Source organism: Metopolophium dirhodum, chromosome 3 (genome assembly GCF_019925205.1).
Source record: "Metopolophium dirhodum isolate CAU chromosome 3, ASM1992520v1, whole genome shotgun sequence".
NCBI lineage: Eukaryota > Metazoa > Arthropoda > Insecta > Hemiptera > Aphididae > Metopolophium > Metopolophium dirhodum.
The window spans coordinates 11,757,335-11,781,427 of record NC_083562.1 but is presented as its reverse complement, the minus strand read 5'-3'; the positions used below and the strand labels follow the sequence as shown (position 1 = coordinate 11,781,427).

At 26.6% G+C, this 24,093-nt stretch overlaps 1 protein-coding gene across 2 annotated transcripts in view; it reads right to left on the bottom strand.

The window, feature by feature from the left end:
* LOC132941566 (adenylate cyclase type 2) overlaps positions 1–24,093 on the bottom strand; it is a 71,544-nt gene that overhangs the window by 6,378 nt on the left and 41,073 nt on the right. For both annotated transcript variants that reach the window (XM_061009673.1, XM_061009672.1), the window contains exons 5-9: positions 15,387–15,493; positions 14,026–14,137; positions 6,085–6,212; positions 5,027–5,185; positions 625–766 (exon numbers count right to left, since the gene is read on the bottom strand). In XM_061009673.1, the coding sequence (XP_060865656.1) occupies positions 625–766; positions 5,027–5,185; positions 6,085–6,212; positions 14,026–14,137; positions 15,387–15,493 (648 nt within the window). The remainder of the gene's footprint in view (positions 1–624; positions 767–5,026; positions 5,186–6,084; positions 6,213–14,025; positions 14,138–15,386; positions 15,494–24,093) is intronic.

Sequence of the window (24,093 nt, the reverse complement as noted above, 5' to 3'; positions counted from 1 at the left end):
CGCAAAATATTGGCGAAAAGACAAATAGCCGTAGAAATAAAGAACCAAACCAGGTTTCTCGCCTTTGTAGAAGGTTTGTATGAAAAAACATCCGGCGGTAGCAGAATTTGGTTTAATGGAAAATAGACGTCGATCAAAAAGTCTCACATTGTGTGATCAGGTACAGACTGACCTTTTATTTATGATAATTTTTCTTTCGGCTCATAGTAAAAATCAATGAAATCCTTTTTGGTTATATTTCCCATCAGGGACTTGTATATTTTCCTTTGAATACGATATCATCAGTTTCCACCACGTTGACATCCACCAACAGTCCGATCGATGATTTTATTATTCACTTGACATTACCAAAGATTTATATGATTGTGAACAAGACACTATCAGAACGGTTCGTTTGATTAATTTGTTCATTTGTAAACACTAATGGCTGTGAATTGTGATAGTCATTACTCAGTATACTATGGTCACGGTGACTCGGTGTCCGTTTTACAAATATATCGATATAGATACTGTCGATGTCTTGTATTTTTTTTTTACATTATAGATCTGATTTATTTATACGTAATAATTAAACAGAGATTTTCATAAAATGTATATTAATCGTGTGCTGAAAGGGCTACTTACGTTTTTTTCTGAAGGGTGTACAATAAGGAATGTTTCTACTTTGTGATCTGCCAGGTAACCTTCCCTGGTACCACCATTGCCTGGTTCAACGGCAAATCTACCATTCAATTGTTCCATAGTAGCTCTAGTGACATGGACACGACTAAAACATAATGTAACCACTTATACATGTATTACAATATTGTGATTTAATATTATGCTAAATTATTTATTTGCCTATTTCTAGTTAATATATACTGTGTAATATATAAACTATACATCCGCATTCAACGTAAAAATATACCAACCTTTATCACTCATTATTTCAAAAACTACTAACTGATTAATATTTTTTTTTACATAATTTTTAATCGTTATAAAATAACAACTTTTTAAATTTTTATTAATAATACAATTTTACGTTTTTTTACTTTTTCGTATTTTTAATTTAATGTTCCAAAGCAGAATATTGTTTGGAGTATTTTGACATTTATATATAAAATTGCATACAATAAACGAATTAGTATAAACTATAAGGTATTAAAATTTAGATGAGTGGAGCACCTATAGTGGACAAACACGGCGTGTGTGCCACTCTACCACAGACATCAAATTTTTGAATACTTATAATTATAAATTACTTGTCTAAAATTTAATGTTTACATTGACGTAATCTGTAAAATGTTCTAATTTGCAATAAGAAATTAAATATGAACGTTGTTATTAAAAGTCAAAAGCAAAAAAAAGTATAATGGTTATCTAAATAATATAGTTACAATGATAATTAAAAATAAATAAATAGTTTTGTAACGACTTAAAAATATATTTTCAAAAATGTTAATGGTTTTTGAAAACTGTACGGTCTAGAAACTAGAAACTAAACTAATATAATGTTTGGAAGCTCAGGGAAATGGTTAAACACGAAAACACGTTCATCGATTATGTTAATTATTTAAAAGTCATTTGGAATAGAATAATTACTTTAACAATTCCTAGAATTATACCAAAAATATGGCTGCATTATAGACACATGACAGGATCTATTTTGCAAATACGAAAACAACAAGGGCGTTAGCAAAATTCTGCGAACTCCGCTCTAAGACAATGAAACGGGAACACCACTTATAAGGGAGCCGCAGTACAACAATTTCAGGTCTACCATAGCTGTATTGAGTCCTGAGCACCTTCACGAGTGACACACACACACGAATTGTACAATACATTATTTTTTAACTTGTGTTATATTTCAAATAAACAAACATCAATTGCAATAATTACTGTTGGAATAATTGTCTTCAACTAACTATTTAAAAAAAACACCATCTGGAACTAGGAAAGAGTGCACTTGACAAAACGAGTGTTTTTTGATAAAATAAATACCCGGCATATTATATATATTATATTATTAGTTTTATTACTACGTCATTTAATTAATATTATCATATTATAGGAATTTGCTATGTTGTAGGTACTTATACATTGTAAATAGGTATTGATTATAATATTAAAATTAGAAATTGTATAATTATAATTCAATATAAATTCTAACTTGATAAATTATTTAGTTACCTATACTTAATTCTATTATAGGTATAGGTATAATATATCATATTATATGAATTACAAGGTCAGCTGGTTATAATAATATTGATTTTATATTAAGCGAATTAAATAATAATATCAATTTCGTTGAAGTGTAATATTATGGGTCTTGTTTTAATGAAATGCACGAAAATGACATGTTGACAATAATGAAAATTGTATGAGACTGTCAATTATTTAATCCTCACTATTGATATATGTATTTATATTGTTATGCTGTTAAGAATTATGACACGATTGATAGTTTGAATGACGAGTGTATTTATGTTAATTTGTATTGTTCATAATATTATCATGCTTATGGCTTATCTTACAAAGTATACACACTCATTTTTCACACAAATTATTGAAATTAAATTAAATTATTAAAATCAAGTATGTTAAGGTTATCAACAAACGTCTGTAATTTGATTGTCAAAAAATTAAACGCATATTTCAGAATAGGTAAAATTTGATAATCTGATTAAAATGCCAAATGCACCCTTGCTGATCCTCCAATCATAATTATAATTCAAAGCTGTCGTATTTGATGATACGCATAATCGAGGGTAATTTTATTGACAAAAAGTATTTATGCAACGCGATGTGTAAATATTAGGGTTAATTTAGTTTCAAAATATTTTCCTTTCATTTTTACTCGAAAAATAATTACCTACCTACCGAGTTTTGTCAGTTTTGAGAGGTAAAAATAGGAAGTTAAAAGAGTAGATGGTGATACACCTTAAGAAATTATTGTCTTATTGACTATGTAGACTTAGAGTGATTTCCAATGTATAAATGTTTTTGAGCCATATTTTGATAAAAAAAAAAAAAAAAAAAAGCAGTTCATAGAAAAAGATAATAATAAAGAAGTATATGAAACTACAGCTATTAAATTTCTCGATTCACGCAATACTAAGTCTAAAAATTTTGTTTGAAATGAGGAATGTTTCTTTTAAATTTTGATATTGTAGGTATTAAAAATAACAAGCGACGTATAAGACTGAAATGAATTATGGATATTATGTTTAAATGATTGAGGAAAAGTTAATAAAACTGTGGTGGAAAGCAGCATGCGCATCCGAACAACTTTTTTTAATCAAATGTTGTTTTTACCCATATTAAAATGTTTTCTAAAATAACATTAAATAATCCAATATTTTACTATAGAGTAGAGACTCAACAAAATACAGCCAATGTGTATATAGCGTAACAAATTACAATGAAAATGAAATATTACAGTAAACCAATTTGTAACGATTCGACCGCGTCCATGTTAATATTATTACTTATTTACTAGTGTCAAATTTGATATTCGTGATCATATTTTGCTGTTTATAAAAAAATATTAATTAACATTGACGATCTACCTATAGGTATATTATCATAATATACAATTATTTAATATGTAAAATGGATATTTGGGATATAACACGAGTACCTATTTTCACATTTATTGCCACCTATATTTTTTACAAGCACTCGTTTTTTTCGTAAAAGAAGTACGACGTAAATAAGTATAACATCCATAAAAACTCGTAAAATCTAGCCAAGTTTTTATACTGCTTCTAATGTCATATTCAATATCATGTTAGTTAAGGAATCAAATGGTTTATTCTAATTACCTACGTACATGTTTTTTTTGATTTCGATATTATAGTATTAGTAGGTATATTATTGCTGGTATATAGTATTGCTGTTTCTGTGATTTTTAGACACTTTGTATACACTTTTGAAATTTATTTTAAACTTTTTATTCATAGTGATAAAATTGTTTTTCTTAGTCAAAAATATCGAAAATTTAAAATAAGGTATGCATAAGTGCGAGTATACTTTCATAAGTGGTTTAGGAATTAAAAATAATCAAAAATGTATACCTAATCACAATTTTTTCGAAGGTCATAATATTTTGAAAATTTGATATTCAGACATATTATATCGATTTATTTTCTAACAATTTCAGTTATTTTGTTGTATTTGAAACCTCATATCGTTGCGTATATTATTATTTTATATAGACAATGACATTAACAAAATATTTAGAAAAACTTTATACCAGAATCCTGTTTACTGTTTACTGTTCTAAGGTACGTAGGTATTGAGTATCAAATGTAAACAATAAAATAAGAAGGTACCTTCCTTTTATCTTCAGTAAGGACATTTAATATTTTATAGTTGTATCCACCTGTATTAAAAAGCAAATGCTTTTAAAATATCATCATCGATAATCTTATTTTCTTCTATAGTTTTATGTTTAGTACTTTAGTAGTTTAGTATAACAATTGATTATAAACACTATATTATTTATAAGTTATAACCAATGGTAAGTTAATAAAGATAATAAGTTATCCAATGGTATAAATAGATCACTAAATCTATTTTATAACATGATCTATCTTATATGTACGATTTAATTATATTTATTTGAGAAAAAGACCCAATCATATTTTATATTACTGTCAAGTGTATAAATAGTCGACAACTTTTACGAACATGTAGATTGTAGGTAGTGTTGACAACACTTTATGTTATTGTTTTAAAATTTTTTTTTTTAATTAAAAACCTATGTACTACTTCTAACACATATTTGTTTATACAATCCACAGATTAAAAATAATATTGGATAAAACGAAACAATTTACACGCAATGTTTATTTGAGACTCTAAAAGCATAACCCCAAAGTTGGTAAATTGTGATGATTCCCTTTTCATGCACTCGACAGTAAACAGACGAAAATTTCCATCAAAGGAAATCCTACATAATAAGAATTAGGATAAATATTTACTCTGTGTAGAAATATGCTCAATGTGTGGTTAATAAAAAAGGGTCTTATAATATTACCCGGGTACGCCGCCCGACTCCATGTGGTTGGCTAATGTCACGTCGTCGCTCCACACATCGAATTGCCATTTCCTTAAACCCAGCACTCCACACAACACGTTTCCGGTGTGAATACCAATCCGCATGTCGACGTTGAATCCAGCAGCTTCTCTGACAAATCTTTAGGAACACAATCGTTAAAAAATCATCGAGTCAAGAAAATTAAAATTAAACCAAAACAATTCTAAACATAATAATATACAATATAATATAATATACACCCGAGAAAAATACGCATACTATAAGATATACTTGCAACTGTGTTTAAATTTTAACTCAAATGTTCTGTACTAGATATATAGATATATTTTTCATCATAAATGATGGTATAGGTCGGTACCTATTATAAATGTTGTTTCGTAATTGTATTGCATCGAATATAATATTTAATTAGGAGATTAATCAATTCAAGTTTATTTGTTTTATTAAAAAAAAATTATTATTGGGAAATTAAAAGTAAACCAAGTTTACGAACAATATGTATGTCTGCAATTAATTAGATTGCACAGACGAATGGCTATTTACTTACTAAACAATTTGTCAAAAATGAATTTAACTAAAGATTAAAATAAAAAAAATCAGGAAGTTGTTTTTCCTGGTAAAGCTTAATTACGCAACAACATAATCAACTGGATATACTGTATCCACAAATTCACGTTTTACACAGCGGAATTTAGTATAATATATTATAATATGTCTTAACTAAAAATGGTAAATTCAATTTTTGTCAGAATGAGACAACGTTTATTAGTAAACGGCAGTGTTTTAATCTCACTAAACTAATTATTCTTATCATTATTATTTAGGCACTCAACATTTTTTATTTTCAACAAATTTTCAATAGGTTTTGTGATAATATTAAGTTGTCTGGCTGACTCAGTACTCGTTCAATATGACTTCGAGCAGAGTCCAATAATATATAGAATGCTACTTATAAGACATACCGTTTCGATAAAACAAGAACTAACAAATATTACTGTTATAAATGGCGACATAATCGCTCAATCCATTTTCCTCACCTTATCGCTTCTATCATCTGCAACCCCATGTTGACACAGTTGTAGGCGTGATTTGGTCGGGATACAGGAAGTCCAGAAACACAGTAGTAACAATCACCTAAGATTTTTATCCTCATGCACTGGTTATCCTGGTAACACAATGGTAAATCCTATTTTAGTGGTCAATATCTCGTAAAACGTTACACACAATTTATAATTGATCAAGAAAATAGTTTTGGAATATTCCGTTTGTTATGTTCATTGGCGTACTAAAGTCAGGAAAATCAATTTAATTGTATGTTTAACATCAACATGTTTATTATTATTTATAGAAGTTTTCTTTAGAACTTTTTCCAAATATCTAGCGTAAATAATAGCTACCTAGTTTATTAAACCTATTTAGTTGTTACTTGTAAGTATAACCCCTAAGTAGAGTCGTGTGAGAAACCCTATGCATTTTTAATTGATTACCTAATTGTTCTCAATTTCTCATATAAATATGTAATATTAATTGTGATCGGATGCAGACGACGAGCAGCAACTTTATTTAGATTATAATTTAATTTAATAATCACATACTTTAGAGGTTATAATTTAAGAAGTCTACAGACAGTGAGTAAGGTTATAGTACGTACGATTTGATTAGTGGTTGATAACCAATAATGAATCTTCACATAGGATCTGAATTATGTAATATTAACCACTAATCATATTCCAAGTACATAATAACAAAATTAATTAATACATAAATTATTTTGACTTTATAATAGATTATACAATATAAATCAATAATGTTTACATAATTTATATCATATCAGATGTTTATGAAATAACCAGATTACTGTATAATTTGAAATGTAAGCCAAGAAATTGAAACTTAAATTGTAACTTTTGATACAAAATGAAATATATGTCCCGAATTATAATTTTTTAATTACCTATGTGCTATTTCGTTTTGTTTTTGTGCAATAAACACTTACTATCTATTGTATTTTGTTAAATAAACGTTATATAACTAAGTAATGTTAAATTATAATAATTAGTGGCATAACTAGGATTTATACATTTTTAAAATTTTAAATACCGCAAAAAGAAAAAAAAAGAAAAATTAGTTTGTAGTGAATAATTATCTTTTGAATGGAAATATCAAGGAAAACAACCACGGGGACGCCCCAGAAAGAGATGGATTGACGGAGTGACAGAAGATTGGAATGAATTTGTGCAAGACAGAGAAAAGTGGTGGAATATCGTAGTGACGTCTAGAACTCTGAGAGAGTAGCATGGCCAGGAAGGGAAGGAAGGGAAGGAAGGAAGGAAGGAAGGAAGGAAGGAAGTAATTATTATTATTGTTTGAGCATCAACCACAACTTAACTTGCATCAGGTTAACATTGACACATTGTAGGTACCTACCTATTTACACTGGACTCATTTATATTATATCCCGGTTTTTTTTTTAAATTTGAGATTAATTTATTTACATCTATAAATGTTTCACACAGTTTTTGGAATGCGGAGTTAGTTTTTGGCCTTTGTGCAATTTTGTCCACAGACAACAATGTGTTTAACTGCTATTTTTACATTTCATGTTGATCAATTTTATGTTGGGCATAATAAAAATTAAATCAGTTAAAAACAAACCAGATATTTTATGTAAGATTTATATGCAACCGATGTGATTATATTTATATTTTAGATATCATAATACCTTCTACTCAAAATTTAAACGTTTGCAATAAAAATTAAATTATGTATCTTGAGGTCCGGAAAGAAATTACCTACCTACTTGATTATTTTTTGGAATGCCAATTGCAATTAAAGGGTTTTAACTTATTACATTTCATACTTAGCCCAAAATTAGTTTACAAGTTAAATCACGTGTCTAAATAATATTAAAATAAATAGTTTTTAAAAATGCCAAATCACTATAATAGGTATAGAATAACATTATTTTCTGAATAACAGTAACCAAAATTGATTTTGTTAAGAATAGTATTGTTTGGATTTATAATCTAGAAAAAGGCTATATTGCAATATTCTAAAAAATCAAAAGTCGTGTGTAAAAAATTACATCATCACAAAATCACGTAGTCTATACACCTTTTACCATTTAAGAAAATGTAAAAAAAAAAATGTTAATGTATTTACTTTATTTACTCGTGCAGAATGTTGCATGCAGTAAACCCGATGTGGCGTATTATTATATAGGTATACCTAAGTATATACAAATAATATAACATCATTTCCGAGGGAGTGTATGAGTCTTTATAACGTCTCCGTATAGCGAATTTCCGCGTGTACATAATATGTATTATGATAACGATAATTATGCGATTCTAATCCATATAGAATATTGCTCGCGGGACTAAGCGTACAGCGCACAAAGCTTACGTGGTGTACCTCTGTGGCAAGGAAAACTCATTTCGCCCATTTCGAGGGGCCCTCGGGGCCACAAATAATGATGCGATGCTGTAAAATTCCTACTCACAATTCATAGTTTACAAATGTTTAGGCGTGTAGCATACATAATATTGTGCAGTGTACCTCACCGCACGATGTCCACCATCAGTAACTTTTTTTTTATTATTTATATACTTTTGTATCATCGCGCATTGTATCTGAAAACAACTTACGCGCATTATTTAGCCATAATAATAATTATTATGATATTATTCATAACGTATTTTCGGCTTACCGATATGATTGATTTTTGTAGAGCTCTAATTTAGGAACCTGAGTAAATATTTTACAAGATGAATTAGCTAAATATACTTGTTTCTATTTGAAATTCGAATATAGTTTTGTGAGTCTTCAAGCTGTGCAAACAGTTGTTATAGGTTAGTATATTATACAAAATTGAGGTATGTATAATATACGTAATATATGAATTATTCACCATATCATTATACATATTAGTTATGTATATTGTATATATACGGTCATACGGAAGATGGGTAGGTACATCGCATATGATCGAAGACATGTGGTACACAGGCGTGACCAATATTTAAGGCGGGGTTGTAGCTAGTGCCTAATATTTCTATATTAAATAACCTGCAGTTACGACAATTTTGTAGTGCTTTTTGTTTTGTTTTGTAGCAACTGTATAGTTTATGAATAAGCATTATAATAATTACCAAAAATATTGAGAATGCGGTAATTGACGACTAAATGGTTGTCTTTCACACTCCAGATCCCACCACTATACACGTGGTGTGGTAATATGTAGGTATATTTTATTCAAAATTTCCGATGACACTTACAAACGACTATTGGTCAATCGATTTTTCGTTGCGGTTGTTGTAGATAAAACAATAATACATATAATATAATATTAAAAGCAATTTGACAAAGGATTTATTGGTTTAAAAAAAAATTGCGTGGATCTCAAACACATCGAAAACGTCGAGTTATACTGCCGGTCCTGCATGATTAGTAGACAAAACATTATTTGAATCATTGCGTTATTGCGGTCACCTACTCATCGCTGGTTGTCAAGCCCTCATGTGATGTGATTAAATTTGTCATAACCATAACGAATGCGTCTCGGCAATTATTACTATTTGACCAAATTAATAACACAATATTATTATGGCATATACCTATTACATGCACGTGAAATATAGCAGCGCTTTTAAATCGTCCAGAGCAACGCAGTATAATATTATTATAATGTATAATTAATAAAAGTAATTATAATCAATTATAAGTTAGTATACTTAGTTCGTATATTGGTACATTTAAACTTTTCGGGCGATTGTCACGATGAGTTTTATGATATATATATGTATAGGTATTTTATTAAAATATAAACAATCTATACAGTTATTTAGAACATTTATTGATTAGGATATAATTCATAACAATAATAAGCATGGTTGAGAAAGCTTACCATTGGGCATTAGTAACACCTCTAATGATATTATATTAGAATAAAATATAATTACAAAGTTTTTTTCTATTAAATAAATAGTACATTATAATAGATATAGAACATAATATGATTTTAAAGGCGATGGCAGTTAACTATATTTAATTCACAGCCAAGTTTATTGTTTACTGGCTAGTATTCATTCAATTTTTAAACTTTAATAAATAAATTTAACGTATAAGTAACAACAGGTGTCGAAAATAAAATATTCAGATCACTCCCGATTAATTTCAAAAGTTTTAATTACAAAATTGTTCCTTTTATTTACCAAATAATTTGTTTTCTGGCGGACGGGTGTACATGTACGTCTTAAGCTAATCCAGTTTCTAAATTAAACCGACAGAATTTTATTTGAGAAAACTCCTCAAAAAGTATATAATTGGCAGACATATAATCCTTAATATTTGATTGTAGCTTTGAACTAAACATCAAAGTCTAATATAAAAAGAGTATCATATACAATAATGATATGGTAATAATTACAAAAGTCAGTAAAAATATGCAGGACTTCAACGTTGAACACATCGAAGTCGGTCTGAGTTTTATGAAGAATGTTTGTTAAACACCTACGGCCAAGTGGTGAGCTCTGGCTCTCTAATATTTTCTTATATGTCAAGAGCACATATTTTAATGTTTTACCTAAAGAACAACGTAAAACTACAGTGATTGTATTATCGAACTTCCTTGTACCTAATAAACAAATTACAGACCGATATCTTTGTTGCTTAAATGTTTATAAATTATTGGAAAGGGTTGCATAGGTAATGATACAGTTGTAAATCGAGAATGCTTTATCTAGGAAGCATTAGAAGACAAGGTAGTAAAATCTGTTGAGAGCAGGTATTGTATCAAATGTTGATAATGGTTTTTTGGAAAGAACGAAACAAAAAGCTGTTTTACTAGATTTACTTGTAAATATGTCACGGTTAGAAAATGTGGATTTTTCCTAAATATATCTACCATTTAGAAACGCAAAACGATTCATGACTTATATTGATTCCATGTTATTGGACTCTACATTTTAAGGACACCTAAACAGAAAATAAATAAAATAACAATATTTTCGGAATGGTCTCTTACAGGGAGACTTGTCTTTTTAACAATAATTATATTTAATCTTTGTACAGCTGATATAGCGATCATCAGGAAAATGTATATAGGTATTAGGTACGCACACGATGCGGAGCTGGAAGTCCAAACAAAAACTTTCAAAAAATTGGAAAAATATACTGATCGAGCACCTAGTCAAGGTACATTACTCAAATCCTGGCATTCAACACTTAATCTGGATAAAAAAAACTTCCATTTTGTTTTATCTAAGTTTTGGAGTAGCTTGTAGGTAATTAAACTTGCCATTGATAAACCATGAAAAAATGCACTCAAGTATCTCGGTAAGTAATTAACTTTTAAACAACATCTAGAAGGGGTCAAGGGCAAAGTTAAGACACGAAATAGTATTATAAGCAAACTAGCCGGAACAAAGGGTACAAACACAACAGAAGGCCATGGAGTATAGAAATATTGGAGAAGTAGATACTACCTATGGAACTATTGTTGTAGAATTCCCGGAAACAATTTTCGTCGGAGGAATATAACAACTGTATAAGGGCGATCAAAAAACTCTAGATTGGCTTAATATTCGACTAAAGTAATGGTTATTGGTGCTTAAATGATTACTATTATACAATATGTTCATTATTGCTATAAAATAAAAATAACGTAAATCTAATTCTATATATTATAATAACATATTTGTTATTATTTGTTATGTATTATTTATACTTTGCTCAACCCCAAATCTGTGCACCAGCATCATTTCAAAATCAACTAAAACCAAACTTAAAAATTTACATTTTCTTAGATTTTTTATCATAGCAATGAAATGTTCGGATAGTATTAATCATATTAATTTTGTTTCCATGTTTTTCATCTTAAAAGTTGTCTTGTTTTTGATATCTAAATCTTCCGATGCCCACCCTCCAATTACTTTTACAAGTTTGAAATATTGCTTAGTCCTCGTCTAAAATGTACAGTCGACTGGCGGTGAGAGGGATTTAAGTTTGTTGGTAGTAAATTATTTATCAACCACGTTATTAGTATTAATAAATATTTATATGATTAAAAACTAAATATGACCAAACCAATCATTTCCCTCATATTTATATATATTAAAAATAAATATTTATAAAAGAACATCAGTTATGAAAACAAACACCACGAGTAGATAACATTATTTTGAATAAAGAAACTAAGAAACTTTTCCGGTAAAAACTAATAAATTATGAAAGAAGCAGTAGAGCTATCTGAAAAATAAAAATATAGAACAACTAGAGCCAATCTTGAAGACCAACTTTAACTTTACAACACAGGTATTCAAATGATGTCCAATTAAAAATATAGTATGCATATAAAACGATAAGAATGTGAGAATAACTAGAAGTGTTCCAAAATATTTGAGATAAAATATGTCGTCAATATAGCTGCAAATTCCGATAACGAAACATAAAAATGTACATTTATTTTGTAATAAATGATACAACGATGAAATCAAACCGTAGGATTTACCCTTCGTAGAAATTCCAAACTGTAAGAAACACTGAATTATTACAAATATTAAATATAACCATGATGCATTTATTTGGAATATAATATTATATTATGTAATAACTTTATTAATATGATAAATTAGCTGCCAAACAATAGAATAAAAATAAAATTCAATGGTCATGTCAAATTAATTGGAAATTTTTGATTGCTAACCAAAGAATTAAATAGAAATAGTGGTATTGAAATGTCTTAATAATTTCTAAGGATAATTTTTGAAATAGATATGCATAGTTATTTCTGGACAGTATATAAAATCAAACACAATCTGCAGAGTAATCAAATCAAGATAAATATTATAACGCTATAGACAGCAAGTAGAAAAATTCAATCAACTTAATTGGTAAAAAAAAGATAATATAATAATTTTAGACCATCCTACAATTGACTAGCTTAGAAAAAAAAAAAAAAAAGTATCTTTTATAATATTAAGAAAGGAGCGATGACCCTGTCAAACTTTTGTAACCACCATGGACGCAAATAGGGGGGGGGGGGCTTTAGGGGCTAATACTATAATTTCCATATCCCCCCAAACATTTCCTACATTTTGTTTTAAAAGCCTATTCAATATTATCAAAGTAAGTAGTGAACCCTAGCGACAAGCTGTTGTACAGACTAATAGACCTTATACTAGTAGACGGAGTATGGATGTAGTTCCAGCGGTCAGACATGACATTGCTGTTCAGGTGTTACTGAATTATACAGCGTATGCGCACTACACGATACAATACACTGTGTTTAACTGTATATAATATATATATATATATATCCCGCTGGCCCTATAATATGCTCCATCTACTAGTATAAGGTATATTATGTACAGACTATGGTTGCTAAAGTTGATGTTTCAAAAATATCACATAAGGAGCGTTCAGTAGTTATTCATTCTTATGATAATGCAATTATGAGAGAGTCCATTTATTTCATACAGTTGTGCAACTAGTATATCTACAACCCGAGCTATAAAGTAGTGAGAACCTATTCGAATTCACATTTATTTAAATAGGTATCAAAATAAGGAATATCGTCAATCTATTACTTAATAATATTAGAAGAACGTCTCAATCTAATTTGGTTAACAATAATACATACAACTTACTCCTAAATCCTTTCATACTCCATTGATATATTGTGTACTTAAATTCATATTAATATACGATGTACAATGCATTTAACAATTAAAATTACTAGGCATACATAAATTAAATTTACTAATGTCATGTTTTAAGATGATAATTTGAAAATAAAACGTTTTATGATTACCCAAACAATTTTTTTAAGCAAAGTATAATTACGATAAAGTATATGATAAAAAGAAAAAAAGTAAATCTTACATCATACATTTGTTCTTTAGTCTTTAATTTCAACAACAAACAGAAAAAGTCCTGAAATATTATGCAAGAAAAGTTGTTCACAAAAATGTACTTACTTGTGCTATTTGATCAAAGCGTCCGAATAGTTCGTTTAAAGTTTTCACAAGATCAGACGCCGATAGTTGTTCAGATAATGGAGTGAAATTTACTATGTCAGCATACAAAATGCTTTAAACATAAAAACGATTAAATAAATTTAAATATATAGGATACAATATAAATAGTATAAAAGTTAAGAGAGGTTAAGGCGTGATAAGTTACTTAAATATTATTATAAATAATATAAATATATACGGTTTCAAAAATTTTAAGGTAATTGGCGACGTTGGTTTTTCATGAAACATTTTTTTGTTCTGGTTTATGAGTAAAAAAAAACCAACAAGTAATCACACACAAAAAAATGCAATGCAATTAGCTAAGTATTTATATTATATTAGAATAATTATATATTAAAGCTAGTAAAAAACACGTTAAAAATTAAATTACATGCTTTTGGTAATAACGAACTGTTATACACGGATATATTAAAATAAGATAATATATGCAGAAGTTAAATATTCAAAATTAATAATTACATTACAAAGATATCATTTAATATATTTTATGGTTAAGCATAATATATTGAGTTTTACTAGGTGTTAAAAAAAAAAAAATCATAAAATGCTAAAAAATTAAAATTATTTAAAATTTTAATATTATTTCATCAACACATAAATTAACTTAATATCTTAGAATAGATTTATTACAAAATATTTAATTACACAAATATAAAAAAACCGTTGTAATTAAAAAAAAATCTGTAATTATATTCAATTTAATTATCATAAAATATGTTAATTTTAGCAGTGAGCTTCTAATGAAAATTAATGAGTAGAGTTTATAATTATGTTAAGATACAAGATTATTTAAATATATAAAATTAATGATATATTTGTATTTATTATTTATATGATCTATACTAGTCTATAGTACACTATAGTTATAATAGATTACTTGTTGTAGCTTATAGCTATACAAACAATTAATTATGAAAAAAAATCTATTAAATAATTTTATTAGAATATTTGATTTGAAAACGGGAAATATAACATAATTTTTTGAATGAGTAATATTGATGAAACTAAAGTTAAACATATCATTCTTCCCTCGAAGTAAATTACGTATGTTTACGTTTTGTTTAAAATGAATTTATTATTATTAATATTTATAATTTATTCACAGGTTGACATTTTTCCACTAAGGGAACTTTTAACTACTAGTTTTTGAGTTGAGTATTTTAGTAACATATTTACACATTGGTCTATTTATGCAACAAATCGTAAAAACATATTATCCGTGATTTAATAAGACTATATTTTTTCATATTTTTTGAAGTTGCCTGCACACAAAAATATTATAATAAAGATTTGGATCTTACCTAACATTATTATGGCGCTGCACATACATCTCGTGAAATCTTGTTTGTTTATTTGCTACGTCATCTTGACATGCATCAGCCATTTTAAGCATTATACTTCTCTTAACCTAAAACCAATCATTAAAATATAAACTAAAAGTTATCAGTAAATGTATTATATAAAATACCAACAAATTGATACATTTTATGCAACTTAATGGGTTTCATTATCTTCAAAAATGAATGATAGACATAATTTTAATTTATTTAAATAGATTTTCGAATTTAATTAATTTCCTTTTGACCCCAATAATGTAATAACATTTTAATATACGTTTATTGTTACTAATTTATCTATCAATTTTAGAAATCATAACGGTTACGGTTTAACACTCAACATGATATTACACATGACCAGACATTTTTCAACTTTTTTTGTTCTGTTGAATTAAATGAAAAGAAATAATATGTATTTTTACAGAAAGAGAAATAATTAGTATATTATTTATAAAGTTTTACATTTTATACTCTTGAAATATCAAAAAGTATGTGAAACTTTGTAGCTGTGAGTACCTGAATAAAACGATGAAGTATTTTTATTAAATACAATTTCGAAATTATGTAAAATTAAAATACTTAAAATGTTCTTTTAAAAATTATATAATAATGTAATTCAATTTGTTACATTATATTATTATTTCGCATTTAATAAAAAAATAGGTAGGTAGGTAGAAAGTAAAAAAAACTTATACCTATACATTATTTTTTTCATGGTTTGTTATTATAATTTAAATTTTTTCTCAACATTATTCGATAGCAGATTTGCAGTATACGAATTAATAGATATAAAATACAAAAAAAGTTTGCTCAAATGATTAAAAACTGATTAAAATTGAATATACAAATCATGAAAATGAACCAATTCAATTCAAAATGCACAGAAACAAAATATTAAATATAATATGACGTTATATCAATATTCTAAAATATTTTTTTAATTAGATTAAAAATGTATACATTTTTTGTCATAAATAAAACCGTCTCATATTGTAAAAAAAAAAACACCATGCCTAGATATATTATATTTTTTGGTTTTATTGTCAACCACGAATACTCGGGAAACCTGCAGAGGAATAACAACATTTTTTCAGGGATTAAAATGTTGATGAAATGAGTATAGTATAATATTTAGTTTTAAATAATAGTTATGTACATCTGTTTGTTTTCAATAAAAATTAAACAAGATACGAACCGATATTTAAGAAGTTAGAAATAGAGTTTAAGATTGATAGCCACCTATTTTAGAGTTTTTTTTAAAGTTTTGTTGTTGTAGGTATTTGTCTAAATATCTCAGCCTTAAAATGTAATGTATTTTAAAAATAATCTATTATAAAATAAACCATAATATTTTAAAAATTAACTCAAACACGGGTGCATTTTTAATTATTAAATCAATAATATAATTTTCAAAAAAGTGTTGAATGCGCGTGATGTAGGTATGCTTATTACCAATAACCTATTAAATATGTGTGATTGATGACAACCGATCAATACGCTATTACAAGGAGTGTCGAAGTAACGTGTGTTATCCAATTTGCTTGATGATGTTGATAACATACATAATTTAAAAATAACATATGGTATAATAGCACACAGGTCAGTAATAAAAGATTCCATCATAAAAACATGGCAACGTGGTTTTCATAATACTCAAATATTATATGTTATGCATAATTCCAACAATCAAATTATAATATCTCAAATACAAATTATAGTGTAGTATGATATATATAGGTACCAATAGCATGGCGCATGTAAAGTTAATTATATTTATCAGTTAAATTATATATGGTATGTTTTAACAAACATCAGACTTACTAACAAAATAGATTTTCATTTACTTATTTTGTTAAAAAGTAATTAACATAACCTGTCCAGTTAATCTTGGCACTTAGCAACCTTTACGCTTTTAAAATATAGTGGTCCAAAAACCATATAATATTTAAAAATAATATAAGTTTTTTATATTTCCGAACAGAAAAAAAATTGGTGTTGGAGTGGCACCGTTTTGCAGTTACGTACACTACGTCTTAAAAATTAAGGTTTTTTTATTGATTAAGAGATGACCAATTTTCAATGAAAACGACCTAATACCGATTTTATGATTTTTTTATTTTTTTTATTTTGAAAATGACATATTGTATTTTACTTCTCGTTTTCTTGTTGACTTAACTTTGAATATTTAAAAAGTAATGAAAACTAGGTAAAATAAGAATCAATTCTAAATAATTATTAGAATTTAGAAGTATTTATAAAACCATTCCGTTGAATGTCCTAATAGTTAGGTAAGTTAATGGTTACTTTATCAAGAAAAATTTAATATTGCGGATAGTTTATCTTATAAAAGGATATGGTACAGAAAATATAATGGAAAATTAGTTTTAATTTAGTAGAACGTAAATAACTATTTATCGTCACCACTATAAGTATATAAGTGGATTAAATGTGTAAAAGTCTTTTGATCTATTACCACCTTGTTAAGTCATATAAATTTTATAAGTTAAATAATTCTAAGATTTTTTTTAAAACAACTCGTGCTAGTATTTAATTAAGTTTATTTTTGTAGTTTGTGCGTCAATGTGCATTTTAAATTTCAGAGTTAACTACAATAATTGTGAATCTAGACACTTATTATTCAGATATTTTTAGTCTGAGTCTTTGAGTCGAATGGTGAAACTATTAGTTCCTCTAAAACATGTTTTATATATTTTGTTTACTTATTTATTTATTTATTTATTCAATGTACCTTGTACATTTACTGGTTTATTTTTGGATATTATGATGAGTGCCTTTCCAGTTATGTTTTCCTTTTGACGGTCAAACCTATACCATCGACCGTCTTGTGATCAGATTAGTTATATTATTGGTAATGAATAGTTATGTTTCTCTAACATATTATACAAATTATTATTAAAAGCACATAACACCTTTAAGATACCAGTAAAATGGAATCCCGACAGTGATGTGCCTGAAATGCCTATCCAAAACGCCGTGTGATAATAATTTAATTAATGACATATTATTATTTATGATAGGAATTTAAAAATGTAGTACCAGTAGTACCACCACCGCACACTGTTACAGAAAAATTAAAAGTCGTGTCAAAAGTTTTCACTTAGTACCTCAGCTGTTTGATATGAATATTAGAATATTAGAAAGTTTTTATAAACTATAAGACTACGTTTTTATGAATTTATAAAGAAGCTGTTTTGTTTAATTTATAATTGTTTTTAAAAAGATAATACTTATTTGATTGTTTGACGATAATATTATAGTCTTAATGTAGTATATATCAATATCATTATATCGCATTTATTTTATAAAATGGGCTTGAAATCTTTGAAAATTTTAAAAGAAGAGTCTACATTTTCTACTTATAATTTATATCGTATAATTAAACGTTAGCATTGTAATATAAGTTTTTGTTGTTTTAAAATACTCACTACATTTTTTTAATCAAATCAAATACTATAAAATCTACAATAATTGTTCAGCTACTATCTAAAATCTTTCTTCAAGATAATTTCAACAATATTTTTACGTTCATCCTATAACACTATAAAAGTTCATGATTTGTTGCATCTATGAACAGTTAGATTATTTTTGAATTATGTGAAAATTTATATAAACCTTAGATAACTGTAATATTAAAAAAAAAATTTTTATTGATTTTAAATATTACATTATTCGTAGCATTTTTTATTTTTTGATACCGAATACAAACAATTTAGAATTTTATTAAATTTTTTTGGAAAAATGAAAATAGCCAACATGTAAATCTAATTTTGATGATAAAAATATAAATAAATTATTTTTTAACGTTATAAGTTTTTTTAAAATAATATTTTTGTGAATTTCCTGACAAGTTTATTTATTCTATTATTTACCCATATCATTTTAATAATTTTCTTCACAATATTTTTAACTAGTATTATTTTAGATTCTGAGCGAAGTGATGAATGTATTGATTTTACAATGATGTGTGTTTTTTTTTTATTTTTTTTTATTTTTTATTTTATTTTTATTTTTGTGTCTGTCATCACCTTTTAGGACAGTAAAAGTGCTTGGATTTTCTTCAATAGTAACTTTTCTGATAGGAAAGTGAATTTAGTTGGTACTTTGGGGGGTCAAAAGTAAAAATTTCCCAGTAGTTTTCACAAGCGACGTGAAAAACAAAAGAAAAATTAAGGAAAAACGGGAATTTTTACGCAAAATCTGTTTTCGAGAAAATCGATTTTGGTTTTTGATGTAACTCTAAAACAAATGACCGTAGGGACATGACATTTTGACTGAATGTTTATATTAGCATTTTCTATACACCATAAAATTTACAAAATATTTTGACTCTTTTTGAGCTGTTTACGGCCATTGTCAGTTTTCAATTTTTTTAGTTTTTTTTTCTATAAATATCAATAAATTTTTATTTGTTGGGTAAAAAAGCGTGAAAATTTAATATAAGGCTCCTGATATATCGTTCTAATAGCAGTTGAAAAATATTAAAAATACATAGTCACAGTTTTTTTTTATAAGCATTTAAAGTTCAAATTTTGACAACATTTATCAAATTTATAATTTATTAATTATTTTGTGGTTAAAAATTTATAAATTTATAAATTTTTAACTTTTATGGCTAAGGATTGAAAATTTAAAACAAGGCTCCACGTAAATAGGTTATATATAAATTACTTTATTCACAATAATATCATCAAATATACTTGGTAAAATCATAGGCTGACTGACCGTTTTCGCTCAGAATCGTTTTTCTTATACAATGATATTATATCATTGAATTCAAATTTAACACCATCCATTACAGTGACCCACTTGTAACCTACTGTACAGCAGAGCGACATCCACTTATCCACCTTTTTTTATTTTCATTCGTCAGGTATTTCTGTTATACATTTCTATAATTCTATATGATATATAGTCATTATAAATATTGAATACTCTATCATTTTTCAAGCGGTATTATATACTACAGTCTACTAGTTGAAAATACTAATTTACATTCAGTACCACGATATTAGTTGAATACAATTTCAACGGGATACTTCCAAAATTTTGTGATTTATCAGTTTCCATTCCTACCTGATAAATATACTAAGTAAGGCATATTAATTATATTCTGGTGGCATTTATTCAATATATAATATTCAATAATTATAAAAAAATATTAGAATAATTGAACGCTCTGCATAAGAAATTAAAAAAAAAAACAGTTGTTTTTAAGACAATGCCCTATTAAAACTTAACTACCTTTTTTAATAAAAAATGTTTTGTCACATTGTTAAATTATACATGCATTAAAATGATTTGTGTTCATTCATTATAAAATCAAACGTTTATTTGTCAACAAAGCATATATCATTCATGGATCATCGTAAACACGACTGGTTGATACTATTTATTTTTGTTTAAATAAGTATTTAATATTTTCTATCTTGTTTAAAGTGCTATTATATCTAAGGTTAGTAAAATAAAAATTAAATAAAAGTTAACATAAGAATTTAGTTGGATACTGGAGTAGGTAGGTAGGTTACATTTCATGTTTTGATATATTTTAATTTAAAAACAAAAAATCATTAAACAAAACGGTTTTAAGCGAAGTTTGTTTGAAACTGAATTGTTTAAATCATTTTTCACTTAAACTCATCAGAATATCCGGCATATTGTAATTAGTTCAAAAAAGTTATATTTGATATAGGTACTTAGTTATATATTGTGAAGATCAGGTAATATTTTGAAAGCATCGTTAAATTATAAAAAAAATAATTTGATATTTGTGTAAAATGTAAGTATTTAAATAATTAATAATTAATAATAAATAGCACTCAATCAATCATTTTTATTTATTTTTATTTAGTTTAAGGCTTCGACGACTACAGTCATTAGCCTGTAGGTTCGTAGGGTTGCTACAGTAGGGTTGGTAGGTACAGTAGGGTTGAGACGGTTGGTAGAGTCGGTTAGGAACACGTGAATGTTTGGCAAGGTTTTTGGGAAACTACGAACCCGGGTGGTCACCCATCCGAGAACTAGTGGCAGCGACTGTTGCTTACTCTCAATTATGTCGCGTGATTGATTTCAGCCACTGCGCCGCGCCGAGCCACATTTTTATTTTTATACAAATCTATTAATTATCCCTCTCTTGTTCAAAATGGATGACTTTAAATAAATAAATAAATATAATAGATACTTAAAATTAAATAAAAGTTGTGATAAATTCAATACAAATGACCCATTTAAAAATATTTCGTTAACCAGTATCTACACTAGGCTACAGATTATGCACCATAGATTTAACTATGAAATAAAAACTACAGTTAAATCAATCATAATGCATAGGATCCAAATGTCACAGTATTCAAATGAATTATTTATATTTTATGCATTTACAAGAAGAACATTTTGAATTATAAGACCTAACACCTGAATAATTTTTTTCATTTACGAAACAATTAATTCCATCTTCAAGACTAACGTATACATTATAGGTACTGCCAGATCAGATAAATAACTTTTATTTATTTTTTTAGGTTTAGCAAACTTTGTGCCAATTAATATCTTAAGGATTTTCTTTTTTGTTAGTTGTTAGTGGTATGAATGAAAAAATAAATTGTGTAATTAAATCTTATAAAAAAGTTTGATACATATTGCAAACTAGATTACAATATGTGATTGTGTATCTAAAATAGTATTGAGGTTTCCGGTAAAATTGTAACAATCAATAAGAATATTCTGAAATATAATAGAAATATAACATAATAATATAATATAAATAGGTATTTTAGTATAATATACTAGCACTAACACTAGTGTATTAGTTCAAAATATTCTTAAGGATTAAATACAAAAATAAAAAGTATTTTATAATCAGCTTTAATATTTGTTGACTATTTCTAAATATTTTTAATGCATAGTTTTATTATTTTAATGCAGAATTTTTTTTTTATACGAAGAAATATATTATGAATAAGGGTTTTCATTTGATTCATTCAAATATCGATGGCATAATCAGCTATAAATATTATGTTCACAAAGCTTAGTGTCATCAAAAAAGTATATTTTAAAAAATACCTACCTGCAGATAATAGAATCCACTCGTTATATAGCTTCTTTGTAGTTTGTATACTTTGTACATTTGAAGTCCTACATAAAATGTGTCAAAATCTTGACCTTATTGCTATTCTTCCCAATCTTTAATAATTGCTTTTCAAATTTAACAAGACCATTAAAATTTCTACATTTTATTTGCAATCAAGTTACAACTATATTCCTAATAAGTACCCACTTAAATGCTAGTGGATTGTATACATATTACATTAGACTTTAACGATAAACCTTAAATAATTAACATTGCTTCAAACACAAAATAATGATTGGTCCAATAGACCTCTTAATATTTAGTAAACATAGTATAAACTACAGATAAAATGTAAGAATATTTGAAAAAATTTTGTTTTTTATAAACTAATTTATGAGTAGTCGTATATTATAGAATAATGAAAAATTATCAAATTCACATTCCGAAAAAAGCTCAGTTTTTAATTGTATCATGTATATTATTTTAATCGTAATAATCTAACAACCAACAGTAACACGAAATTACTATTATGTAGGTATATAGGGTTAATACAAAGACGCATGTTAAAAAAGTACTTGTTGATTATTATTAGTGATTATCAATATTAATCATACGGTTACAATAAGCTTACAAGTAAAATAGTATTGATGTAAGAATAAATAAATGATATTCGTTAATAATAAGATATATTATATAAAAAAACGTGTCTTGCTACTTGATATTTGCCCCGCTGTATGGAAAAACAATGAACCATAGATCATATGTTTTTGTCAGTACTTTTTTTTTTGTTGCTATGGTAACGTACCTAATTATATTGTTATGCATTATGGCATCGTTTGCTAGGAGTAACCAAGGTACTGTAATGAAAAATCCATCAAGATTTCAAAAAAGAATTGTTGTATCCAGCCCAAAACCGTATCTATTTTAATATTAATTTCAACTTTATTATTACTAAAATGTTGTCTATGTATTACATACATTTCTAAACTTAAAAGAAACGTATAATGGAAATTATATATTATTGAATTTAATATTTTATAACTTAATTGCATGTTTAAATGCATAAAAATTTCGATGATATTTTATTAGAACTATGTGATATAATATAATTTCTTACAAAAATGAATAATTCCTATTCTCTCAGCCCTCAGGAATATGTTTAATTATTTTAGATGTTTCTACATGCATTATCAGTATATATTGCTATCAATTATTATTGTAAGACCGCTATTACAATAGTTGTTAAATACATTATGAACACCGCTGCCTGATTTTGGAAACCAACAATAAAGTTAATTTACTTGGTATACAAACATTTAGCATCATATGTTCATATATAATATATTAGTTATGAATAACTTATATAACCGAGTATTGTTGTTAGTTATTTTATATTTGATCATTTAAATTACGGAACAATTATAAATTATGTTATGTTACAAGGTATATTACAAGTATAGTATATATGAATCGGTCGTTTGAGAAACCTTATATGTCCACAAATATGGAATCACGTTTTATTGCAGGTGTAGAATTTTTATATAAATATGTAAATCTAAATTTTTAAAGAGAATCCCGACTTGT